At 43.9% G+C, this 23,597-nt stretch overlaps 1 protein-coding gene across 1 annotated transcript in view; it reads right to left on the bottom strand.

Moving 5' to 3' along the window:
• Positions 1-3,662: 3,662 nt before the first annotated feature.
• LOC149344952 (uncharacterized) overlaps positions 3,663-23,597 on the bottom strand; it is a 70,197-nt gene continuing 50,262 nt past the window's right edge. The window contains exons 6-7 of the mRNA XM_089546419.1: positions 22,861-22,941; positions 3,663-3,870 (exon numbers count right to left, since the gene is read on the bottom strand). Coding sequence (XP_089402545.1) covers positions 3,716-3,870; positions 22,861-22,941 — 236 coding nt within the window. The 3' untranslated portion in view covers positions 3,663-3,715. The remainder of the gene's footprint in view (positions 3,871-22,860; positions 22,942-23,597) is intronic.

Genomic DNA, 23,597 nt, shown 5'->3' with positions numbered 1-23,597 from the left:
CTGATACGCTCTGCATGCAGTATTTCCTCCTATCAGTCATGCTGTGATGAAAACACAATGAAACTTTCAAGAAACAAGACGCGTGACACAAAGTATGACAGCCTACTACTTGCAAAAGCGTTAGCGCGTAGGTGTCAAAGGTAACGCGCATCACTGTTAGCGCAATGTTAGAAATTTTGATGTAAGATTAATGCAAAGCTCCAAGCATTATTAACCGTTATGAAAACAGTAAATATTATCGAAGTGCTATTTTACGGGAGCCCACAGAATATTATCAGGTTTCGGTCCGGTTTATGGTTTGGTTTATTGTGGTTTAACGTCCCAAAGCGTCTGAGGCTATGAGGGCAGCCGCAGTGAAGGGCTCCGGAAATTTCGACCACCTGGGGTTCTTTAACCTGTGGTGACATCGCAAAGTATACGGGCCTCTAGAATTTCGCCTCTATTGAAATTCGACCGCCCAGCCAGGATCGAACCTGCGCCTTTCGTATGATCAGGTTTTGAAACCATATCAATAAAGCGCTGAAATGGAAGGCATCCAGAAGTGCCTTTAAGCTGTTAAAAGCGTTCACACTTCCAGCTAGCACTGAATATCAGATCAGGGCTGTGGTCAGTGAACTTCAATGACGTAGCCACAAAGAAAAGCATGAAATCTATAGGCATTAAAGTATCGCAAAAGAAAAACTTGCTGCTCTCAAAAAGTTTCTCCAAAACTAGGCGTTTCCAGGTGACGGCCTAATGATGTTATTGCCCTGGACCTGTACAGCGCAAAGACTCGCAAAGCTCGTGGTACTATTGTCAGGTTTAAAAGACAAGAAACTCGTGATACCTGATTATCAAATAGTCCCAAACTGAAGGATCCCGAGAGCAATGTCTATATCTGAGAAAGCTTACTAAGTAAAGAAGAGTTCAGTAATCTAGTACTAAAAGCCGAACAAAAAAGAAATATCTTTAGGGCTTTTTAGCGTTGGTTGAACTGTCCAAAATTACCTTTATAACCATTTGAAAACAGGTGTTAAATAAGCGAGGCAAATAGCAATTTAGAGAGCGCAATCAAATTGCCGCTGCATAAACTCTGGCAGAATTTGATTTCAAGAATACGTAAACGTGTCAACTCTCTGCCAAGTGTGCCATGATGGAGCCACGGAATTTAATAGCTTTTTCCAGGCAGTTTTTTGTACAGAGCAATTATATTTCCACCGCTGGCTGTTGTCAGATGCCAAGTAGCAGGCATGAGCTTGGTAACATTACTTTTTATGAATTAAGTGCACTACTGCTGTTAATAAAAATTGACATGAAAAAAATTAAGGGACTTGTTAAAGCACAACATGCTTTTTTGATCAGACACGGAGAGTGGGTGCTACGCTATTTAGTACCCATGTGTGAACAACCAATGGAAAGCCTCAAGTGCCTTGAGAATGAAACGTTGCGCAACGTCATCCCCAATTTCAAATCTGGAGGCACTACAATACCATTAATCATCCCTTGTCCTTCAATTCGACTGCCTAATTTCTGGAACACGCTATTTTGAAGCACATACTAACCTTTGTAGAAAGTAATAGTCTGCTATCTGCTAAACGGTAACCAGCATGGCTTTAGAAAATAACTTTCCAGAGACAAACGATGGAAGCAATCCTTGAACTTGCTACAGCCATCAGTGAAAGGGTAGAAGTTGACACAATTTTTTGGAGTTGTTTAATGTGTTCAATAGTGTGCCCCACTGTAAACACCTATTTAAACTAACTACCTTGTTTGTGGGTACAGAAATTTATGGCTTAAATTTACATATTAGAAATATACCACTTTTCCCGATAGCTACCACTGCGAGTGAGAGTTCTGAGAGTATGTTGAAGAGCTTTCTTGTGCGCCTCAAGGTTCTGTAATAGCACCAATTCTTTTTCTAATATTCACCAAGGATATGTTCAGTAATATTAACGCCACTATCCGGACGTTGGCAGTCGTCTCTGTGATTTACAATGTAATTAATAGCCAAGATCAAGATGACTTTATAAATTCACTTACACAAACAGCGGACGGGTGCCAAACATGGAAGTTTGCGCTTAGAGAAGTATATACACATAAATTTAGTGGCATGTTTTCTTCTCTACAATAATGGGGAAGACACTGCTAAGCATTAATCACCATGTGGTATTCGCCTACGAACGATAAATAATTTATAACTGAAGTTTTTGTCATGCTGTTTCGGTTTTAACAGCTGAACGATGACTGTGACATCAAAGTGAGGTCATAATGTCACGTGAGGCATAGAAAAGCTGCAATATTATCACTGCTTCATTGTTTTAATCCACTACAGTGCTTTTAATCCACTACAGTACAGTACAGTGCCCGCCTTACTCAAGAGCCAGAATGTCAATGATTGTACGAGCAGCGATTCCACTGTAATGTGTTTATGCCTCGCGCCACTTACGACCCCACTTTGACGTCACAGTCACCATTCGGCTGTTTAAACCGAAAAAGAAGCAGCAAGGGAAAGAAATTCCACTATTAAGGCGAAAGGCTTCACAGCCTCATACTGTCGTGACCAAGACGTGTTAGCAAATGTGTCCGCGTTAAGGATGCATGCCTGAAATGAGCATATGCCAATCAATAGCCAATTGATACTTAATCGCGTGCAATCGAAAGACAACGGAACTTTATATAAAGGGATTTCATGATTATTTCATTGTATTTAAGTACTATGACTAATTAGTAATTGGTAAGAATGTCGGAGACATTTCTACGAGTTGTTGACGGAAAGGGCGTAGCCTTGCGTGCGCTAAGACATGTCCCCCTCTTCTTCACTGGTACGTCGGCGGCTGCGCCACACCAGAAATTACTACAAGGTCGTCGAGGCATTTGCCGGGTTTTGAACAATGAGGACGGGCGGCCGGCGAGAAAAGGAAAAGGAGTCTGCACAGCCGACACTGTGTGTATGTGTGCGCCTACTTTGGCGCGAAGAACAGACAGACTCGGAGCAACCCTATATAAAAACGACGTTGACCGCGGTCAGTTTAGTCAGAGCCGCCGTTTAAGCTTCCGAGAAGCCCGCCCGCTTGACTTCCCGGAGAACACCACTAGTCCAGCCACGAACCAACGAGGCAACGTGCGCCAGTCTGCGGGACGGCATCGTCGTGGACCTCTGCTCGTCGGACTGTCGCAGTGCCGGTGAACAAATTGTGTTTTGTTTGTTTGCCTCTCTCTTTTTTTTAGTGCATTTTAGGTGCAATACCCCTTTTGTATTGTAGTCTCTCTCGAATGAAACTTTGAACGAGTTGAATTATTTTGTCAATCACTTTGTATGTGTTGGTGCTAGTTATTGTGAAATCCTCTGTATCGACTCATTGCTGCATTAAGTTTGTTGTGTTTGTGAACCTTTGGCTCCGGCCCAATCTCTGGCTTGCGACCGGCGAAAGCTGGGCACCAAACGACCAAAAACCTCTTGTCACTTGATAGCTGATCTCCGCTGAGCTCGCCACGTTGAGTCGAGGGCACCTCCTTTGTGTCCGAGACCGCTGCCCTCCCCGCCCTCCGCTTCAAGGGTGTCTGGGAACGCCACGCTAAAAGTGCGTGAAGTTGGGTGACAGTGGCATTAGTGAGCGGAAAACGAACAATCGGTTTTATTTTTTTATTTAGTTATTTATTATTATCCAAAACGAAGGCTTCCATTGCTTCCTTTCCAGTGCGCACAGTCCAGCAGCCATTAGAGTCTGTTGGCTCCTCACTGTGGCTTCGTGCAGTTGTAGCAGTCATACGACATTTCACATTTTGGCGCACACATTTTACGAAATTTTTCCTCACATTGTAATTTTTTTGCAGTGCAATCAGGCCTGAAGTACTCGTCGTTCACCCATAGTTCACAGCTTTCGCGAAGATCTGGAAATGAAATAAAAACAACCATTCACACCATGTGAAACAATAAGTAAGCAACTATTGTGGCATAATCGATGCCTGACCGACGTCAAAATTTGTGTTGATATCTCCTTCAGAGCCGTTGAATGCCATACTCTACACGCAAACAAAGCTGAGATATGTTCACGCAAGTACGTGACTAGTGCCGAAGGTGTCGCGTTTTGTGCCGGTGGCGATGGGATGAACAGAAATGTAACGTGAAATAAATCACAGCGGAAGCGTCAGCGCACCTCTTTCGAGACACTGACTCTCTTAAAAAAATTGGACGGGGACACTTACGCTTGGGCCCAAGAGCATTACGCGATATTGTAATAGATTAATTACCATATATAATCATCATCATCAGCCTGACTACTGCCACTGTAGAGAAAAAGCCTCTCCATTGCCTCTCCATTAACCCTGTCCTTTGTCAGTTGCCGCCACCGTATTCCCGCAAACTTCTTTATCTCATCCGCCCACCTAACTTTCTGCCCTCCTCTGCTACGTTTGCCTTCTCTGGAATCCACTCCGTTACCCTTAAGGACCATCGGTTATCTTGCCATCGCATTACATGCCCTGCCCAAGCCAATTTCTTTCTCTTGATGTTGACTAGCGTGTCATTATTTCATGTCTGTTCCCTCACCCACTCCTCCCGCTTCCGATCTCGTAACGTTACACCTATCATTTTTTGCATAGCTCACTACGTTGTTTCTAACTTAAGTGGGGATGAGGGTCTGGAAAAGTTGTTTTTCATTTTTCAACATAACTTGTTGAAACTTAGCACGCAGGTGTATCATAGAATGCTCATTTCAAATATGCATTTAGATTTCGAATATCTCTTGTGGAAGGAAATTTATGGCAAAATAACATCCCAATTAGGGCATTTCTTAGGGCCCTTTATAATAATTTCTTTGTTTAAAAAGCGCTTTTAAGAATATGTAAGCATTTTCAAAATCCACCACACATCCTAAAGCTTTCCTTTTTCCTTTAAACATGACAGATTAGCAATTAGACCAAGTGTGGATTAATTACTGCCATACCATTTTTTCATTCCAACTTTGTTATCTATTTATGAACAATAAAATAGCTATAGGCATTTTATTAGCTTTTAGATGTGGTGTGGCCGTTCGCCAATGTCTACTTATTTTTAGAAGAACTTTTTTTTAACTGATAAATTACTATAAAGGGCTGTAAGAAATGACCTAATTAGAATGTGTTATTTTGCCATACATTTCCTTCCCGTTGACATATTCGAAATCTTAGTGCATATTGAAAATCAGCATTCAATGATATCCCTGCACCCTAAGTTTCAGCAAGATATGTTAACAAATAAAAAAAAACTTTTTACGACTCTCATACCCCCTTTAAACTGAACCCTCTTTCTTAGCCCCCACGTTTCTGCCCGTAGGTGAGTACAGGTAAGATGCAGCTGTTGTAGACTTCTATCTTCGGGGATATTGGTCAACTGCCAATCATGATATGAGAAAACCTGACACACGCGCTCCACCCCATCCTTATGCTTCTAGTTATTTTTTATCATGATCCGGATCAGAGGTCACTACCTGCCATAAGTAGTCATGTTCTCTTCCTACTTCCAGCACCTCGCTACCAAATGCGAACTGCTGTTGCCTTGCTAGAGTATTGAACATTACTTTGCTTTTCTGCATGTTAATTTTTAACCATATTGTTCTTCTCTGCGTGTCTAACTCATTGATCATGCTTTGCAGTTCATGTCCTCAGTGACTTAGCAAGGCGATGCCATCAACAAATCGCAATTATTTAGGTATTCTCCACTAACTCTTCCCCAGCTGTTCCAATTTCAGGCCCCGGAATACGTCCTGTAAACAGGCGGTTAATAGCAATGGCGCGGTCGTGTCTCCCTGCCTAACACCTTCTCTTATTGGAATTTTATTGCTGACTTTATGGAGCACTAAGGCAGCTGTGCAATCGTTTTAAATATCTTCCAATATTTTCACATAACACTCTTCTACACCCTGATACCGCAATGCCTGCATGACAGCTGAGGATTCCACAGAGTCAACTGCTTTCTCGTAATCAACGTGGGCTATATATAAGGGTTGGTTATATTCTGCGCATTTCCCTATCACCTGATTGATAGCGTGAATAAGGTCCATTGTCGGATATCCTTTGCAAAAGATTGCCCATCACTTGGTTGATTGAAGTCTAGGCTTGTCCTGACTCTACTAGCGATTACCTTGGTAAATACCTTGCAGGCAACTGACAGTAAGCTAATCGGTCTGTAATTCTTCAAGTCATTGACGTGTCTTATGAATTAATTGAATTCAATACGTTTATTTTCCGGCGCGGTACAAATACAAACTCTGAATGGTCCCCTGGACTAAAATTTGCACAGTGCAACTTGACGAAGGTCCACAGGCCACCTTACAAGACAGTAGTCGACAAAGATAAACATGAGATAAACAGAGCACCGGACGCGTAATTCGGGGGTCGTGAGTTCGGATCCCACCGGCGGAATGTGGTTGTTTTTTCTTCTGCTTTTCTAATCAATTAGTTTTAAGCGATAACATATCCAGTAATATTCTAAATTGATCAACACCACAAAATAAAAAAAAAATAAAAATCCCCTGTGCCCCTTGGTTTCTGTGGCTGTTGGCTTCTGTCATAGATAGACATAGATTAGCAAAAGAAAAGATAATGTTAGCGTTCTTCCAAACTTCTGGTACGCTCGATGTTACAAAGCATTACGTATACAGGGTGGCTAGTTTTTCTAGCACAATCTCACCTGCATCATTCAACAAATCTGTTGTTATCTGATCCGGATCATTTGCTTTCAAACTCTGCATTGCTACTAAGGCTTTCTTTATTCCTCTTTCGTTACTGGAGGGATGTCTTATTGCTGTGTTCGACTGCCGCTCTCAGTAACGTTCTGAATACATTCGCTACTGTATAGATTTGTATAAAACTCCTGGCTATTTTAACAATCTTATTCATATTGCTAATGTCATGGCCCTCTTTGTCTCTTCGCGCATATATCTGGTTTTACCTATATTTATTTTTGTCTTCCATGCTTTAAGGCTACCTTCGTTCTTTAGGGCATGCTCGATTTTCTGCATGTTAAACTTCGTTATGTCGGCTACCTTGTGCTTATTTGTTAACTTCGATAGCCCTGCTAGTTCTATTCTGTCTGTGGAGTTAGACGTCATCATGCTTTGGCGTTCCAGATGTTTAGTCTCCTGAGATAGCTTGCAGGTATCCTGTCGAACCATCCTACCACCTACCTCTGCGGCACACACCGTAACGATAGCTGTCAGATTATCGTTCATTGCTTCAACATTACGGTCGTCGTCTTCAGTTAAAGCGGAAACCTGTTCTGCAGCGAACTCCTGAATTTCTCTACTTTCCCTGTTAACGGTAACTCGTTAATATCCTTCTGCTTCGCTAGTTTTCCCCGCTCCCTCATCAAATCTAAGCTAATACGAGCCCTTATCATTCTGTGGTCGCTACAACGGACCTTTCCAAGGACCTCCACACCCTATGTAATGCCAGGGTGAGCGCACAGTATGAAGTCTATTTCATGTTTAGTCTCACCATTGGGACTCTTGCCCGTCCACTTCCTGCTTGCTCATTTTCGGAAGAAGGCATTCATGATCCGTAAAATGTTTTTCTCTGCGAACTCTTCTACTAACTCTCCCCTGCTATTCCTAGAACCTATCCCATAGTGGCCTACCGCCGGATTTCCCCCCTGCTTCTTGCCTACCTTCGCGTTGAAGTCGCCCATCAGTAGAGTGTACTATGGCTTTACTTTGGCCACTACCGACTCCACATCTTCATAGAAGCATTCAACAACCTGGTCATCATGGCTTTATGTAGGCGCGTATGCCTGCACCACCTTCAGTTTTTACCTCTTATTAAGCCTAATTACGATAGCTTCCACCCTCTCGTTAGTACTATAACAACTCCTCTATGTTGTTGTTGTACTGATTGGTGAGGAATCCCACGCCCAGTTCTCATTTGGCTTCCAATCCACGATAACACAGTACTTTCCCGCCCTGTAGGACTGTATACGCTTCACCTGCCCTCCTAACCTCACTAGGCCGTATGACATCCCATTTAATTGTCGCTAATTCATGCAATAGCACTGCTAAGCTAGCCTCACTGGATAAGGTTCTAGCGTTAAACATTGCTAGGTTCAGTTTGCAGTGGATCCCTGTCCGGAGCTTGTGATTCTTGGCCCCCTCTGCTGCGGCACAGGTCTGACCGCCGCCTTGGTCAGTTGCTCCGCAGCCGCTGGCGACTGAGAGCCGAGGCTTAATTGGTTTGTTCATAGCAGGCTGCGGCCAAGTACTACACCAGGATGGCCAAATCCTGTTTGGGGAGGAAGTGCGTTGTCGATTCTGGTCACCGAGATCAGGCTGCACTCCAGGCCTGCTTACGCAATTCCATAGACACTCGCATTTTTTTGAGCCCGCTGGAGAATGGCGTGGCACCGGGATTCGAACCCCGGTCCTCTTTCTATATAAGCAGAAGGTCATTCTCTATATTCACAGATCCCTTAAGCGATGCGCTACTGCCCTGCGAGGGCAGGTGCTCCCAGCGGTGGGCCTTATGTGGCCTAGCGACCAATGATAAATTTAACTTCCTCCTGACACGCTGGGAGTTCGCACTCAATCCGGTGCACAGGTCGTGATTGTGCCGGAATCTCGCGAGACCTAGGTGGCCACCTGCCACCTGGGTACCATCTGCCATAGCAATGTACGCAATTTTTCGCCGATAACGCCCGCGCCGACCACGCCGAGATCAGATTTTCTCGATAACGGGGCCTTTAACCCAGTCGCTTTAAAGTGAGACGCCGCAAGCAAGCAATAAGCTTGAGGCGTGTAGCACAGGCAAGCCCTGTCTAACTGTAAACACTGGCATAGAGAAGGAGCGACGCGCCCCTCACCCTTTCTCTTCTTTGTTTCCGCTTAGCGTTGCATTGGTGCGATCAGTGCTCCTTTGTTCCTCAGAAGAGCATGCGCCAACAGCTGCATTCAATGAAGTGCGCAAGAGATTGTGCTTTTTGAGTTTCTTTTACCGTTAGCCGACGTCGAGCCGTCATCGAGGCACAAGATGGCTTCGCCTAGTATAACAATAACAGCGGTACCTGTGGCATTCCTCGATGACGTCGCGTTCGCCCGTTCATAATCATGTTACATTCATAACAAGTGCCTCGCACCGCCTTTGTCATGTCGTGGTGGAGCGCGCGTTCATTATGATCACTTTAGCATCCGTAGTTCTTGATTATGACCAGGTGAAAACCCCGTGCAGAATACCTGTGCACCGTGCCCCCTGATGCCTCTACAGTCATCAAGAGGGACGCGCACGGCATTACCAAGACGTAGCCAAAGGCCTCGAAACCCGTCTCTGAAAATCTCCCTGAAATTTCTCGAACCCTTTCTCCTTTTGTCCACCTGAACGCCTTCATGACGATTCCCGAGCAATGCGCCTTCTACACCACTTGCACGGACTTCGCTTTCTCGCCAGATCAATCCAGTGCAATCGGCGACATGACGGAAGACTTCCATCCATAAGTAATTCATTTCTAAGTGCACTTCAAAATCCTATTGCACTGATAAGATACATTTTCATGATCGAAATTGATGCATGATCAAAGATAAATAGAAATGAAATAGCGGTCATATAGTAAGGGCGGCGTCCAAGAGCAATAACATGGTATAAGAGGGCTAATATGGGCTGGCTGGTTCATATTTGGTGCAAAATGGATGTAACGGCGCTATGAAGACAGGATATATGAGAATGAAAAGGCACTTGCGCCAAGTCTAGCAGGCAGCGCAAGTGTCATCCTAACTCCCACATATGCCGCTTTCATTGCTCGCTTGCATCCTTTTTCCTTCCAAAATAATATCATATAATATCCGCAATAATATGCGCACTGCCTTCGTTAATTAAATAACTATGAATTAATCAACCCCATCGCAGCACCCATCGCCAAACTTGCTATGCATTATATCATCATTTGGTAATAGTTTGCTACCCGGCAAGCGCTGATCGCTCGCGATACCATCAGGGCAAATGCCTGCCACTTCGTTTTATTTGCTTTTCCGGGCACGTATGCAAAGCGATTGCAAGAAGGTGCAAGAGGTGAAGCATGGGTGCTCGCTGGCAGGCTCGGTACAGAAGGGTCAGACGGCTTCACGTGGACAGGCCTTGCTGTCGTCTCGTTTTGGCACCAGCGTGAAAGAATTATTATGCTGAGAAAAAAAGCGATAAAAATTTCATCTTCTGGACTCTATAAAGGCACACGATGAATAGTATGCGAAAGCTGTTTTCGCGCTAAGGTTATGCGGAGAAGCGGATACAAATGTAGCATATAATGTCGTCTTCAGTCGTTCCGTCAGCTAAACGCAGTTGTTAATCTTTTTAGTCACTGCAGTCTCGGCGCATGTTCATGATGAAAGCTAAGATGCGGCTGCTTTTTAGACCATCTAGTTTAGTAGATTTCTCCGAGCGCTCACCTATTCTGAGGTAATCGCCCTGTAAGGATTTGCCTGAATCTACGTTCTCGGACATACAAGTCGATGACAGTCGGCTAAAAGCTCCACCCGGTATGACAAAGCTGACGCTTTTGGAATATCCTGTCAATGGCGTATAACAACATTTGAAGCTAATAAGTGTCCACTTTAACCATCGGCTAGCGAAATCAAAGAAACGCCATGCCCATCAGCGATAGAACATTTTGGAGCAATATGACGTTAATTGGCACCAGCCTGCTCGCGCAGTGACCCGGAATGAGTTGAAAATTAGTTGATGACCAAGTATCCCTAAATCACTCGCCTCGCAATTGCGCTGAAAATAAGGAGCCAAATATGTGTTATGGTTTGCATGCTGGCGTTCTACCAAATCAAGTAGTCTAGAGGAATGCAACTACCCCTCACTTTTCAGTAATTAACATTCATGATCATTGCAGCGGCTGGAAACTTTCTTATTTTCATAAAGGAGGTTGGGGCTGAAACTTATCCTAATTATGTGCGTACGCCTGATCGAATAATCTGTGTCCAAAAAGGCATGGCTTTCCCGCACTGCTAATAGATAGCTTTAAGAAATGCTCAAACTATTTTGAACATCTTGTGTAATGTTCTTATTTCCCAGCCCAGGCTTAAATCTCAACGATGTGGCTGAGCCCCGTGTATGAAAAGAGTTAGGCAACTGGAAGAACATTTATTTCTTCATAGTACCCCTGGCATAACGCAGCAACAGAAAATTCTGTTGACCGCATTTTGATCTGTTTTTATTTTACATTCATGCACACTTCCAGGATATTCATAGGTAGCAGGAAAGGCGTAATCATTGCGGGTAACCGTAAGGAACCCTTGAAAGATCCTTTCATTTACGTCAGGGATAGACACGAAGAAATAAGTGTACAGTCACAGTCCAAAACATAAGAATCACGCCCTGGCAATTCGACTCCTCTCACGCGATACCTAGCGCAAATTAACAAGTCGAACAATGAACTGATCGAACTGGCACATGAAATGCATATGCATTATGCGTCATGAGCGGCCCTCATTGGGTTTTATGCGCTTGCTCTTCATATAGCTATAAAATCGACTGGAGGAACTGGAGAGACATACTGGCTTTTAACCACCAAGCAAATGGCTAGACTTATGATTGGTAGTGGAATATATAATGGCTTCGTTTGCAACCATTATTGGTGGCTGCCTTCTGCAGGGCACTCTCCTGTAAAGCAAGAAGTTTACTATGTCTTCATTTTCACTCGTAACCTCATCTTCCGCTTCCTTTGAACCCTGTAAGAATACTGGCTTTAAGAGGGTAGTTTAGGCGCTATATCTTTCGTATATTGTAACCGGTGTTTGAGACCATTTTCCCAAGGATCTCTAATTTCCAAAATAGTCTCAGCCCCGCCGCAGTGGCTCAGTGGTTATGGTGCTCGGCTGCAGACCCGAAAGACGCGAGTTCGATCCCGGCCGCGGCGGTTGAATTTCTTTAGAGGAGAAATTCCAGAGTCCCGTGTACTGTGCGATGTCAGTGAACGTTAAAGAACTCCAGGTGGTCGAAATTTCTGGAGCCCTCCACTACGGCGTCTCTCATAGTCTTAGTCGCTTTGGGACGTTAAACCCCATAAAACAATAAAACCAATCAAAATAGTCTCAACCGTACCATTGTAATCAGCTTTCTATTGTCTTTTTGTCAACTAGAAGCATTGTTTAATAGACATTCTTTATTGCAGCCACCCAGTTTAAAGCCGAAGTGGGCAATCTACCTGCTGCTAGACAATGTTAGCGGCATTTGTTCATATAATTCTAGCTCAGCAGACTCTCTCTTGTATATGTTAAGTACTAGAAAAAATAGTGTTTCTACCGCTTGTGGTTCCCGAGAAAAGGGTATTTTGTTTGAGAAAGTGACGCCTTCGGGTAATTTGCTTTGAAGTGAGATAAGGGTTTCATTACAATGTTACACTGAACAAATGTACGTTGATATATTATTTTAATAGCATTTAGTCAGGTAGCCATCTCAAAATCGATTACGTCTCGTATATTTCCTGCATTGCTTTCCCGGCCTCCTTTTTGATAACCTGAGTAGCCCTTTACTCAAAGTCATAGCTGTCAGCCTCAAACAGCCAATAGAACGTGCGCCATCCTGGCGAAAGACCAAATGTCATCATAATGGACAGCAACTTGGGCATGTTGGTCATTCATTTGTGACGGAACAGAGCAAAGCACTGGGACAAGAGACAAGCGCTGTATACGTACACGTATACTAGAAGAAGCAGGCGTGTTCTTTGACATACTGGTGTGTGATGGTGCTTTCGCCAAGCACGCGATGTCGAAGCAGCTCGGTATCGCTCACTGGGTCAAGTTCGTAATTCTTTCTTAAACACAATGGCCAACTCTAGAAACGCGTATGTACAGTCTGATACACCTCATCTTTTCAAGTCTATCAGAAACAGGCTACCGGACAAGAGTGTTTTTAAAAAACAGGAAAAGCTGATAAGGCGGTCATGCTACGATGCCCTATTCGTTGCAGAAGACAAAAACAAAGCAGAGCTAAAGGTGCGCCCCCGATTAACTTAAAACCACATCAACCATTTCAAAATGCTAAGCATGAGTATAAAGCTTGACACGCAGCCATTTAGAAACTTTTTGGCAAAAAGTATTATTTTCTATGCGAAGTGCGGGGCACCTCGCCTAACCAGAGTTGAGCCGATGATAGAGTTCACTGGTTTCTTAAGTGAAGTGTTTGACGGTTTAAACCAGTATTTTCCGGCAGAACCCTGCTGAAAAAAAGTTCTATGATGCAATAACCTCATAGATCATTCATCATAAAATATCATACAATCTGTATGACATATCATACAATCTTTATGATATATCATACAATTCGTATGATAATCATACAGATTGTATGATATTCTATGATGAATGATCTATGAGGTTATTGCATCATAGAACTTTTTTTCAGCAGGGAAGGCCTACAACTGGAATGCAAGGATGTTTGTCTTCTGCAATCTGCATCCGAGAAGCTGCACTTATGCAGCGAGCGATACCGAAGTATATAAGCTGAGCATGGGGTCAAGCTATCGAGTGTTCATTTTGCCCACGAGCTTGCTTCATTATACCAAAGCAACTCTCCGGCGGATCTTAGTCCATCTTTGCTGTCAATACGTATTTGAAGCCAAAGTCCTTAAGCAGGTAAATTGACAGCTCCAGCAGAGATTTCACTGCTTATGAGAGCAACAGATCGGGAAATTCTCAAGGATATTTTTGAGACAGTCAGCTGGATAAGGCCTACGCGTAGCAATGAAATGTGTGCTGAGCTGTCAATTTACCTGCTGAAGGACGTTGACTTCAAATATGTACTCACAGCAAAGATGGACCAAGATCCGCCAGAGAGCTGCTTTGGTATAATGAGGCAACTTCGTGCGCTAAATGAGCACTCGCCTACCGTACCCCATGCTCAGGTTATGTACTTCGGTAAAACCGCCAAGTTTGGGAGTTGTACGGGGTCTGATAAAAAAGCAACCTGCAATTGTGACTTTGGCTGACATAAGAGAAATATAAAATGGTTCAGCCGCGCAACGCGCAAGTAGGATGAACTGTACAAAAGGCTTGACGGGCTCATCGATGACGGAAGATTGCATTGCGACGATGTCTTCGATTTCAACGACCCTGATGCAGACGCAATTGCAGTTAACAGTATTGTCTACTACGTAGCACGTTTAGTGTCTAGAAAACTTTGCAATTGAGCAAACTGCTCACTTTGCAAAGATGCTTTTGCAGGAAAGAAAGGTCTTGCAAATGTGCCCGAAGTCGATCTCGCAGACTGTAAAACAGTGGGCAGGCTCGCGTATTAAAATATGCACCTGTTTACCTTCTTCAGATACACTGAGGAAGAGTTCGCTAAGACGACCGAACTATTGATGCCGTGCGGGCAAATTTCCATTTCACATTTCCTTGTAGTATGCGCAAATACAAAACGCTTGCCAAGATGCTACATTACTATATCTGCATACGCATGCGGCATTACGGGAAACAACTGAAGAGCAAGCACGACCGCTTCAACAAACTTAACATCACATTCCTTGCTTATATCCGTGCCATGCACTTCTTTTATCGAGCATGTTAAGTGACCCGTTGTGTCATCGCTTGCTCACCTGAAAATTCTAACACTCAGCAAATAAATGAGAAGAAAGTGGCTTGATGTAATGCTATGCTACTTATACGGAGGATTGTGTACAGATACACCGGTGGATTCTTAACCAGTGATACCATATAAAGTTGGTTAAAATATTGCAGGCGTCATTAAAAAAGTTGTTAGCCTGTATCATTACGCGACTGCGACAGCACGCAAGGTCGCTCCAGTAGCTGTTCCATATAAGTCATATGCATGCTAATGTATTGCTCAGGCCTCGGTTTACGTAATTAAGAAGATAATTCAGTCTCGTCTAATGCAGTAATGGAAAGAAAAATTACAACTGATAGGTGTAACGCTAAGGTACTAGAAGCGGCAGAGTGGGTGAAGCAACAAACGCGAATTAATGACATCCTAGTTCAAATCAAGAGGAAGAAGTGGGCTTGGGCAGGGCATGTAATGCGAAGGCAAGATAACCGCTGGTCCTTAAGGGTAACGGAGTGGATTCCAAGAGAAGGCAAGCGTAGCAGGGGGCGGCAGAAAGTATGTCGGCGGATGAGATTAAGAACTCTGCGGGCATGCGATGGCTACAGCTTGCAAAGGACGGGGTTAATAGAGGCGACGTGGGAGAGGACTTTCCCTGCAGTGGGCATAGTCAGTCTGATGATGAATGTAGTCTCCAGCGAAAAACAACCAGATGTTTGTGACCATTCCTCCACCTGATTTGAATCAACTGCAAGTGGATTTCAATTTTGATGTCAGATTTTAGCGGCACCACCTGATTATGACCGATGAATAAACGACCAGAAGTCACAATGCGTAAAAACCGCTCGAAGGACGTTGGGAGCACCATGTTAAAATAGAAAATTTAGATGCCTACACCAAACCCTTCTTACGCCGTGAACGGGGCGCAATGCGAGGCGTGAGAGAGGTAGAGTCAAAAGAGAGTTAAAGGAAGTCAGCGCTCTCTAAAAGCAGAGCTTTACCGCCGATCGCACTGTGACTGCGCTCTTTCACCTAAGCTAATTCTTACACCATCACATTGGTGTAAAATGAGGCATGGTTGATAACAGCAAAATTTTCAAAATCAGTGTTTTTTTCGCGTTAAAAAAATTGTTCGCACGCAAGTAAGACATTCAATAGTTCATGAAAAAGCCGAAGCTTTAAACATGCAAAACAAAAAACTCCATTTCTTTTTCATCTCAGCCTACCATGTTCCCTTTAAAGAACCCAGACAGCTGACTGTGTTCCGGAGCTCTCCACAAGGTCATCTCTTTCTCCCTCTGTACTTTTCCAATGCCTCTTTCATCCTTCATCTCTTTCCTCAAACTGCAGTTGAAGTGCCCACTAAGAGTAATGTAATCGTTGCGGCTTACTATTCCTCGTAACGATATTTTGGCTTCTAACAATAAACCGTGCTCCCTAGCTTTTGAATAACCATGTACTTCACTGTGCTTCCTTAGCAAATACGGTAATAAAATTATCCCTGTATGGCAGTGTCCTCCACAGAAGCCTAGTTGCGTCTGCTGTAAAGCAAATACCTCTGTCACTAATATCGAAATAAGGTTCTGTTGCACCAGCTGCAGTCAGCAACCAGCAACGAGCTTAACGCTAGAGTCTTTTCCAGAATCTTTTAGAATCTTTTCCAGACATTAGGAGCCTTGACTGGGATGACGTCACCAGCATAAACTAAACCAAACGTGCATTCGATCGACTTTTATTGACTGCGCTTGCTTTTTTTATGCAGGCTTCTTTATCATGTGCTTGTTATGACTGCGATAACTTTATTTTCTATGCTGACCAAGTTGTAATTTAATCTGGGCGATGTCTATAAACATCCTTCATATACGCCACAAATGTTACCCTATTAATAGATTGCTTTCATAGCGAGAAATAAAATAGGAAATCACGTTTTTCACGGAAACGTGTGTCCACATGATACGAATGTTTCCAAGTTGATCGCTGCATTTATAAGGGCATAACCAGATACTGGTAAAGTTATAACAGCTCCCATCTCTATAAATCTAGCAAAAAATGAAACCAGGCACCCACATTCTTTACCCAGGCCACCGAATTCTGTATGTATGAGGTGGTTTCATACCTGCTTTTTTCAGTGGCTTCGTTGTCTGCCTACCGACAGCTTGCCTCGTTTTTTGAAACGCGCACAATTTTCAGGTGAACTCTGGAAACACCTTTCATTTGAAGTGAGCCTTGGAAACCGAACATTAATAGGTCTGTCCGCTTGTGCATTTTACTGCCTTTAGGTGATATGCATCTCACTTTTTGACCGGGTAGCTCGAAGGAACGAGCTCCCGGCACAGCATTTGACGAACATAGAGAACCTTCCCTGAAGTCACCTGCACTGTTTTTTTTTTCACCTGCACTGGTATATTAACAACTTTGAGTACGAAAGCACTATAGTTTTTTGGAAAGTACAATGTACCCGCCCTCTTTATTTTGGTCATAAGGGCCAGTTACCGTACTTTCGGGAAGCAAACCACACGTACCAAACACAACTTCGGGTTTTGTGGTTTGCAGAGCGAGAACATGTCTACCCCTTCTGCGAACTGATTAACTAGGTGCACGAGGAACAGCCTAGCCCGTAAAGCAGTTCATTCAACGGCAAACTTAGGCCCTTGGTTGAGTACCTCGCTCAACTCTTGTTCAAAGAATCCATTACAGTGCCATAAATAGTGTGTGTAGCAGCCTTCCTGCTCTCAGCACCTCGGTTCCAGCGTCTTGCAAGGGTTAATCTCCAGACATGCTTCGTTGATCTCGCTATGAGGCAACGGACTACCCGTGATGTTCCAACGCCCACTGGTGTGGCTTGAATGATGATGAATACGCGAACATAAAGGCAGAGCTGGAAAGGACTACGTGCTTTGAAAGGAGCTCGTGTAGCCCAAAAGCGGCGCCATCGTCACCGTCGTTGACCATGAACGAGAAATCCACAGCGAAGGAACCTAGGTGACAGGTGAGCCTCCCAGGTCATGTGACCGGGCTGCGTCATGAGAACCTGTCCATAGCGGAGAGTGGCAGTTAAATCGATGACTAGTAGGGAGAGGTTGTCCGGGAAGAGCAACCTGAGTCTTATAAGCCCCACCGGTGGCAGCAGCTGCCATCGAATGGCAGTGACGCACAGCGTAACCGCGGCACCGTTGCGCCAGGAGTAGTATTAGGATTCCCAGGGATCTGTGAATGTGTAGTAGACAATCACCAATATCGTCTATACAGGCATTCACTCACTGCTGCTATCGCGTCACACCATTACGGCGGAGCTTGTGTGTCCCCTTCAATTTCTGTATCCGCAAAAACGTGCTTCCACTGAAATAGCTGCCACAGCTTGCTTGATGGTCTGCTGCTGACTGCAGCCCATGGGAAAATATTGTGCTTGATTGCTTGCGCCGAACCCATCCTCCTAGCGCTTGAAGATTCCTTGGCATTTTATATACACACCACCTGTTTTATTCCTACTTACGCCGCCGCGCACATTGTCAGGAGAAACGATTGATGGCGCGCAGGCTGGGAGAAGCTCTTCCGCATCCGAATGTGATGTAAACTAGAAATTTACGACTGCGAGGCAGCTTTCTAGCGCCGCCTATTTCGCACGAGCCGAGCTGTGCTTCCACGGCTGTTTGGTCTTTCTGAACTAGAGATTATACTTCCAAGAGATTATACTTCCGTTTCCTATTATTAAATATTTACATTAATGATATATTTTCTGCTCCCCTTCCTGTCAACATAATAGCGTATGCAGACGACCTCAGAATGCTTTCCTCAGGTAACATAGAAACAGACCTGCTAGAACACGGCAATAAGTTCTTAGAATTCCTGCGTCAATGGTCCTTTAAGAACTACCTAAGGGTAAACATCACGAAGACCAAAGCAATAATATTCGGAGCTAAAAGCAAAATGGTGCGTGCAAATTTTGACCTTTGGTTAGCAAACAAAAAAATTGATGTCGTGCCAGCTGTGAAATGTCTTGGTGTTGTTTGGACCGAATCACTTAATTGGGATAAGCATACTGAGAATATCTGCGCTAAAATAAACAAGATTAACGGCACCCTATGCCGCCTGAGGCACACACTTCCGCCTAGAGTTAAAATATTTACAATGCATTTATTTTGCAACATGTAACTTATTGTCCCATGGTCTGGGGGAAAACAAAAAATAACTAATGAAAATTACAATGGCGCAAAAACGAGCAATTAGATTAATAGCTAATATGCCGTGGTGTACTCATACGGGTTCCTACTTTGCAAGGTTCAGTATCATGAAAATCTCAGAGTTATTCCCATTCAATTGAATCTCTATGTATAAAAATGCTGTTTCAACTAAGAATGATCTCCTCTTATCAAGTTTCAGCCTCATTCGTTCGATTCCATCTTATAACACACGGAACAAAATGTCATGGTCCGTACCTATCTGCCGCACTACATACGGTAAGCAGTCACTGACATATAGTCTACCACATTACCTCAATATTCTGCACAAGAACGACACCATACTTGAAAAGACTTCACGGCATAAATTAATAACACTTATTCCTTTGTTTGAATGGGCATAATTTTGACATCATGATTAGAACATAGCTTTGTGTATCTTCTTTCTACTTGATTTGTATCTCGTTTGATTATAAATGTGTTTCCTGTACATAAAAATTTTGAGCAGTTTCTTTTGTCCAATAATGTCGAGTGATAATAGAGGCATAACGTCATGCAAATGTTAATGTATATATTTTGTGGCTGTATTTTTTTTTATGTTTGTGAGTGCACTCTTCCACTGCTGTTGTGATTAGCTGCCAGGCTATACCGCCGGCAGAGGGCGTAGGGCGGCCCTCAAGCTGCACCAACGCAGCTTTTTGCCTTGCGTCCTCTCTCCTCTGTTACTAATGTAACCTTGTGAGAGTTAATAAAGTTGTATGTATGTATGTACAAGAAATTATTGAATCATTGAGAAAAAAGAACATTATTTTCCAGGCTCATTTATTTAATGCAACATCTTGGGAAAATGTGAAAAACCGGCTCATATTTACTCTATAATGCAGGAATAATTAATAATTCTGTTTTCAACGAAAACAAAGATGGTGCAAAGTGTTTTCACGAAAAGATGGGGACATATTCCACGACTACAATCGACGCAGAGCACTGCTGGGTAGGGAAAGGCTTGTTTGTGCGCCTTTTCCCAAGTTGAGATTAGAGTGCATGTATTCAATGTTCTGCGCGTGCTCCCGTAAGCGAGTTGCTGAGCTTCATGGGCGCATTACCGAACTGCGACAAGCTGTTTCACACGACAGAGGCGATAGGGGAATTCGGAGTTGCCGAAATGTGACTGACATCAGCGTTTGGTTGCTACAGAGAACTTGACCCCATGTCGAGAGCTCAGAATGCTTGGCACAGCCCTATAGTGAATTGAGACCAACCTTTACCGTGCATAAGAAGAAGAGACTGTGAAGGTATTCGGTTTGAAAATTTTTTCGGTTTTTTCGTTTTCCTGGCCCATGAAAAAATAGAAAAGAACGCTGTCTCCCTTATTTTTCAAAGTTTTTACGAACGGTCACATCTCTATCTGAGATGTTGCGACATTGCCATAACAAATAAATTTGCGGTAGCACGTCCCTGTTTGTAATAAGTGACAGTCCGTTATAACTGCGCCCATGAAAAGTGGGTTACACTGTATCTGCACCACACAGGGACGGAGGGATCCGGACAACACATATGCTTTAGTCTGCTCCGCCCACCTGTTTTGAGCGCCAGATATTTCGCAAGCCAACTTGCCAAAACATCTACCGTCATGGCGAGGAGACCAGAAGGTAATAGCTGGTGGCTAGCAGTCTTGCTCTTCTTTTGCTTTGCTTTCTCAGAGGTTGGGCTGGTTCATTCTACCTTTGGTTATGACATGTGGTTAGAGCGCGAGGTGTATATAAGAATGCTTTTTTTTTAAGCAACAGCGCCATATTGCAGCTCAATTCCGCATCTGTGCCCGAAGGACCTGCAGAGAAGAGGCCAAAAGTGTTGAATAATGCGTTCAGATGACCTCGAGTTGTTCCTGTCATTCCTTTGATTTATGCAAAATGTTTCTTTTTTTGTGGTTTCCCTCAAGGTCGCATACTTGTAGTTCTTGGTTTATCCTTCAGGAATAACATTGCGTCGAGTGAACACAAATCTCTCTACAGGTTAGTCTCGATGGCAGTGTCGCCTCATTTTTTTTAGGAATTGCAACACAATGGTGAAGCCACGCTCACACTTATGCATTTTTTCCTGGACGTAACCAAAGCTATGGATATAATCTCTTTTGTTCTCTCAGCAAGCTAAGGTCTTTATCGATGAACGACAGCCATCACTGCCAAAACTAGAAATGGAATCGTGAAAAAAGTTTGATGTGGTGGAAAGCACGGGGTCGTTGTCGTCGGCGTGAACGTAAAGCAGCAGCGTAGGCAGGCCACCTAGGTCACGTGACCTTGTGATGGCGCCACAGATTGCGCACCGGATTGTGAGAAAACTTGCCTCCGCGTCATGTGGCAGTTAAATTAACTACTGGTCGCTAGAGGTTCCTGGGGAAGAGCAACCTGTGTCTCAAAAGCCCGACCAGTGGCTGCCTTTGAACTAGTCACTTTGCAGTATCAGTAGCGCATCACTTAACCGCTGCACCACGACGCCAGGAGTGGTATGAGGACTCCCAGGGATCTATATGAATGTAAAGCAAATAGTAACGAGTTCTGCATTTATATGCACTAATCATTTAGCATTACTGCGTCATATCCTTAAGGCGGAGCATAATTTTCTCTTTCAGTTTTGTTATGCAGATAAAGTCGGGAGAAGTGATTATCATCACTAGTTAGAAGAAGGCCTGCCTTTTCCGTGGAGTAAACTTTTTCTTCTCCGAAATTAGCCGCTTTGAAGCCCGGGAGTTTGTCATGAACGAAAACCGTTCTTGCCTCTAGGGAGGAAGGCGTTGAGCTATTAGTTACGTGCATATTTTGGTTCTGTTTCACTTCGGTACAGATTCATTTAGCTAGTAGTTCGTGAGCAGTTTTGGTGTGGTACAGCGCAAGGAGTTGGTTGTCAATTAGTGCTAGCGGACAGCGTTCTGAGAATAAAGTGTCCATTTGTTTCAATACCACTATTATACTTCAGTAAAACATTTAGCCGCTGCTGCCATGTGGGTTACTGTAAGGAAAGGTGCGTTTTTTAGTGTTAGTGCCGCAAAGACAGCTTAGTCATTTTTCTGAAAAACATTTCTCGGGTAATTAGTGATCAGTGTAAGGGAGATATTCTTAATAAATATTGCTTTTTATGTGAAATGCATAGGCAAATGTTGAATTTAGATGGGCTACATCGATTGACTGATGTGTGTACAGCAATACTATTTGAGAGAAATTTTCGAGTGCATATAATTTGAATTTGATTACGCGAGCGTAATTACGCATGAAGAATCACTTATAGCGACTGCGGCGAAAAAGATATCAAGTAAACGTTGTTACTCGACATCTGTGTATCGTGACTTTGTGCAGCTGGTATATTTAATTGTTTAGCGCTTCACCTTACTCAAAGACTTCACCCCTTTGTATTGTGAGCAGGGCCGTCATGCATTAAACTTATATGGGTGCGGAACCTTTTCGCAGCTTTCGCTGCAGATTCCAATGGCAGCAGTTAGGACTTTTCGGCCAGAAATTCTAAGCTTATGTAAGCGAATTCCTTTCAGAATGGGAAAAGCCATTTGAGCAGTTGGTGGCTTTGGCCTTGTGCACTGATTACAAAATTGCAGAACCTTGTGTGAACAAAGCAACCGCACTGTCTGCAAAAACCAGAACGTGGCACTTCCCTGCTTACAGAGCTGACCAACCTCCGCCAACAGATCTACACACCAACGAGCTAACGTACCGATAAGCATGATAGAGACACAGCAGGAATATTGGTCTCTTGACGACACAAGCTGAACACGGGAGGGTGGAGCCTCAGGGTGCTTAACCATGCCAAGCAGCCAGGCCGATCATTCCTAATTTACGGATAGCCCAATACATATACATAGCCGTATGCGCAACCTTGCGTTCTATACTAAAACTAAAATTCCCAGGGCACGTAAGGAAGTTGCCCATAAGATTGTTTTGAGTCATCGAAGCAGTTATAAGGCTACAAATGTCACCACGAGTAAGAAGCGGCCGCCGCAGTGTTAAGTGCTTGGGGCGTTTTGAGAACGCTAATGGCGTTCTACGCAACCGCGCAGGGATTGTACAGTTCACTGCGTAAATGTCTCTAGCAATTATACAAAGGCAATGTATCTTAGTGCTGAGAACACAGATATCTTCAGCCCACCAGAAAAAAAGCTTCTTGGTTTGTTTACCTTCGAGAGATGATCCTTTATCCTTACGGACGATTGCACAGTAGGCGTCCAGGAATGAAAATGTGTAGTTTGTGGTCACATCTGCACAAGCAAGGAAATAAAGAGGGAAGAGAATGAACAACAGGGTGTTAGCAGGCCAAATATTAAGGCAACTTGGAAGACAAGAACGTCAAACATTTATCAGTATGGTCCTTCCTCAAAAAAAAACCAAAAAAGAGGCTTAGCCTGGGCAAGTGGCGATTAAAGCAGTCATACCAATTATGGGAGATGCAGTTACATTGAGCCCACGGCGCAGTAAATGAAGCCAATAGACAGCTAAAAAAGACGCAAAAAATGACACCAGCCACCGAGGTGGCTCAGGGGTTACGGCGCTCAGCTGCTGTCCCGAAAGACACGGGTTCGATCGCGGCCTCGGCGGTCGAATTTTGATGGAGGTGCAGTTCTAGAGGCCTGCGCACTGTGCGATGTGACCGCACGTTAAAGAACTCGTGGTGGTCGAAATTTCCGGAGCCCTTCACTACAGCGTCCCTCATAGCCTGAGTAGCTTTAGGACGTTAGACACCCATAAACCATATTTTTGTAGTTTCCTTTCTCGGCTACCTAATGGCGATTTTGTTGAGCTCAGCCACCGTTATTACGCTGTCTTTTTCGCTTACCCCTACGCCTGGGCTCCCGAGGACCCGATAGAAGCGCTACTGTCTAGCCCGCCTGGCGCCAGTCGATCTCTGCTCTTACCT

Source organism: Amblyomma mixtum, chromosome 5 (assembly GCF_055824585.1).
Source record: "Amblyomma mixtum isolate Tamu chromosome 5, ASM5582458v1, whole genome shotgun sequence".
NCBI classification, from domain to species: Eukaryota; Metazoa; Arthropoda; class Arachnida; order Ixodida; family Ixodidae; genus Amblyomma; species Amblyomma mixtum.
This window is presented reverse-complemented; position numbering and strand designations above follow the sequence as displayed.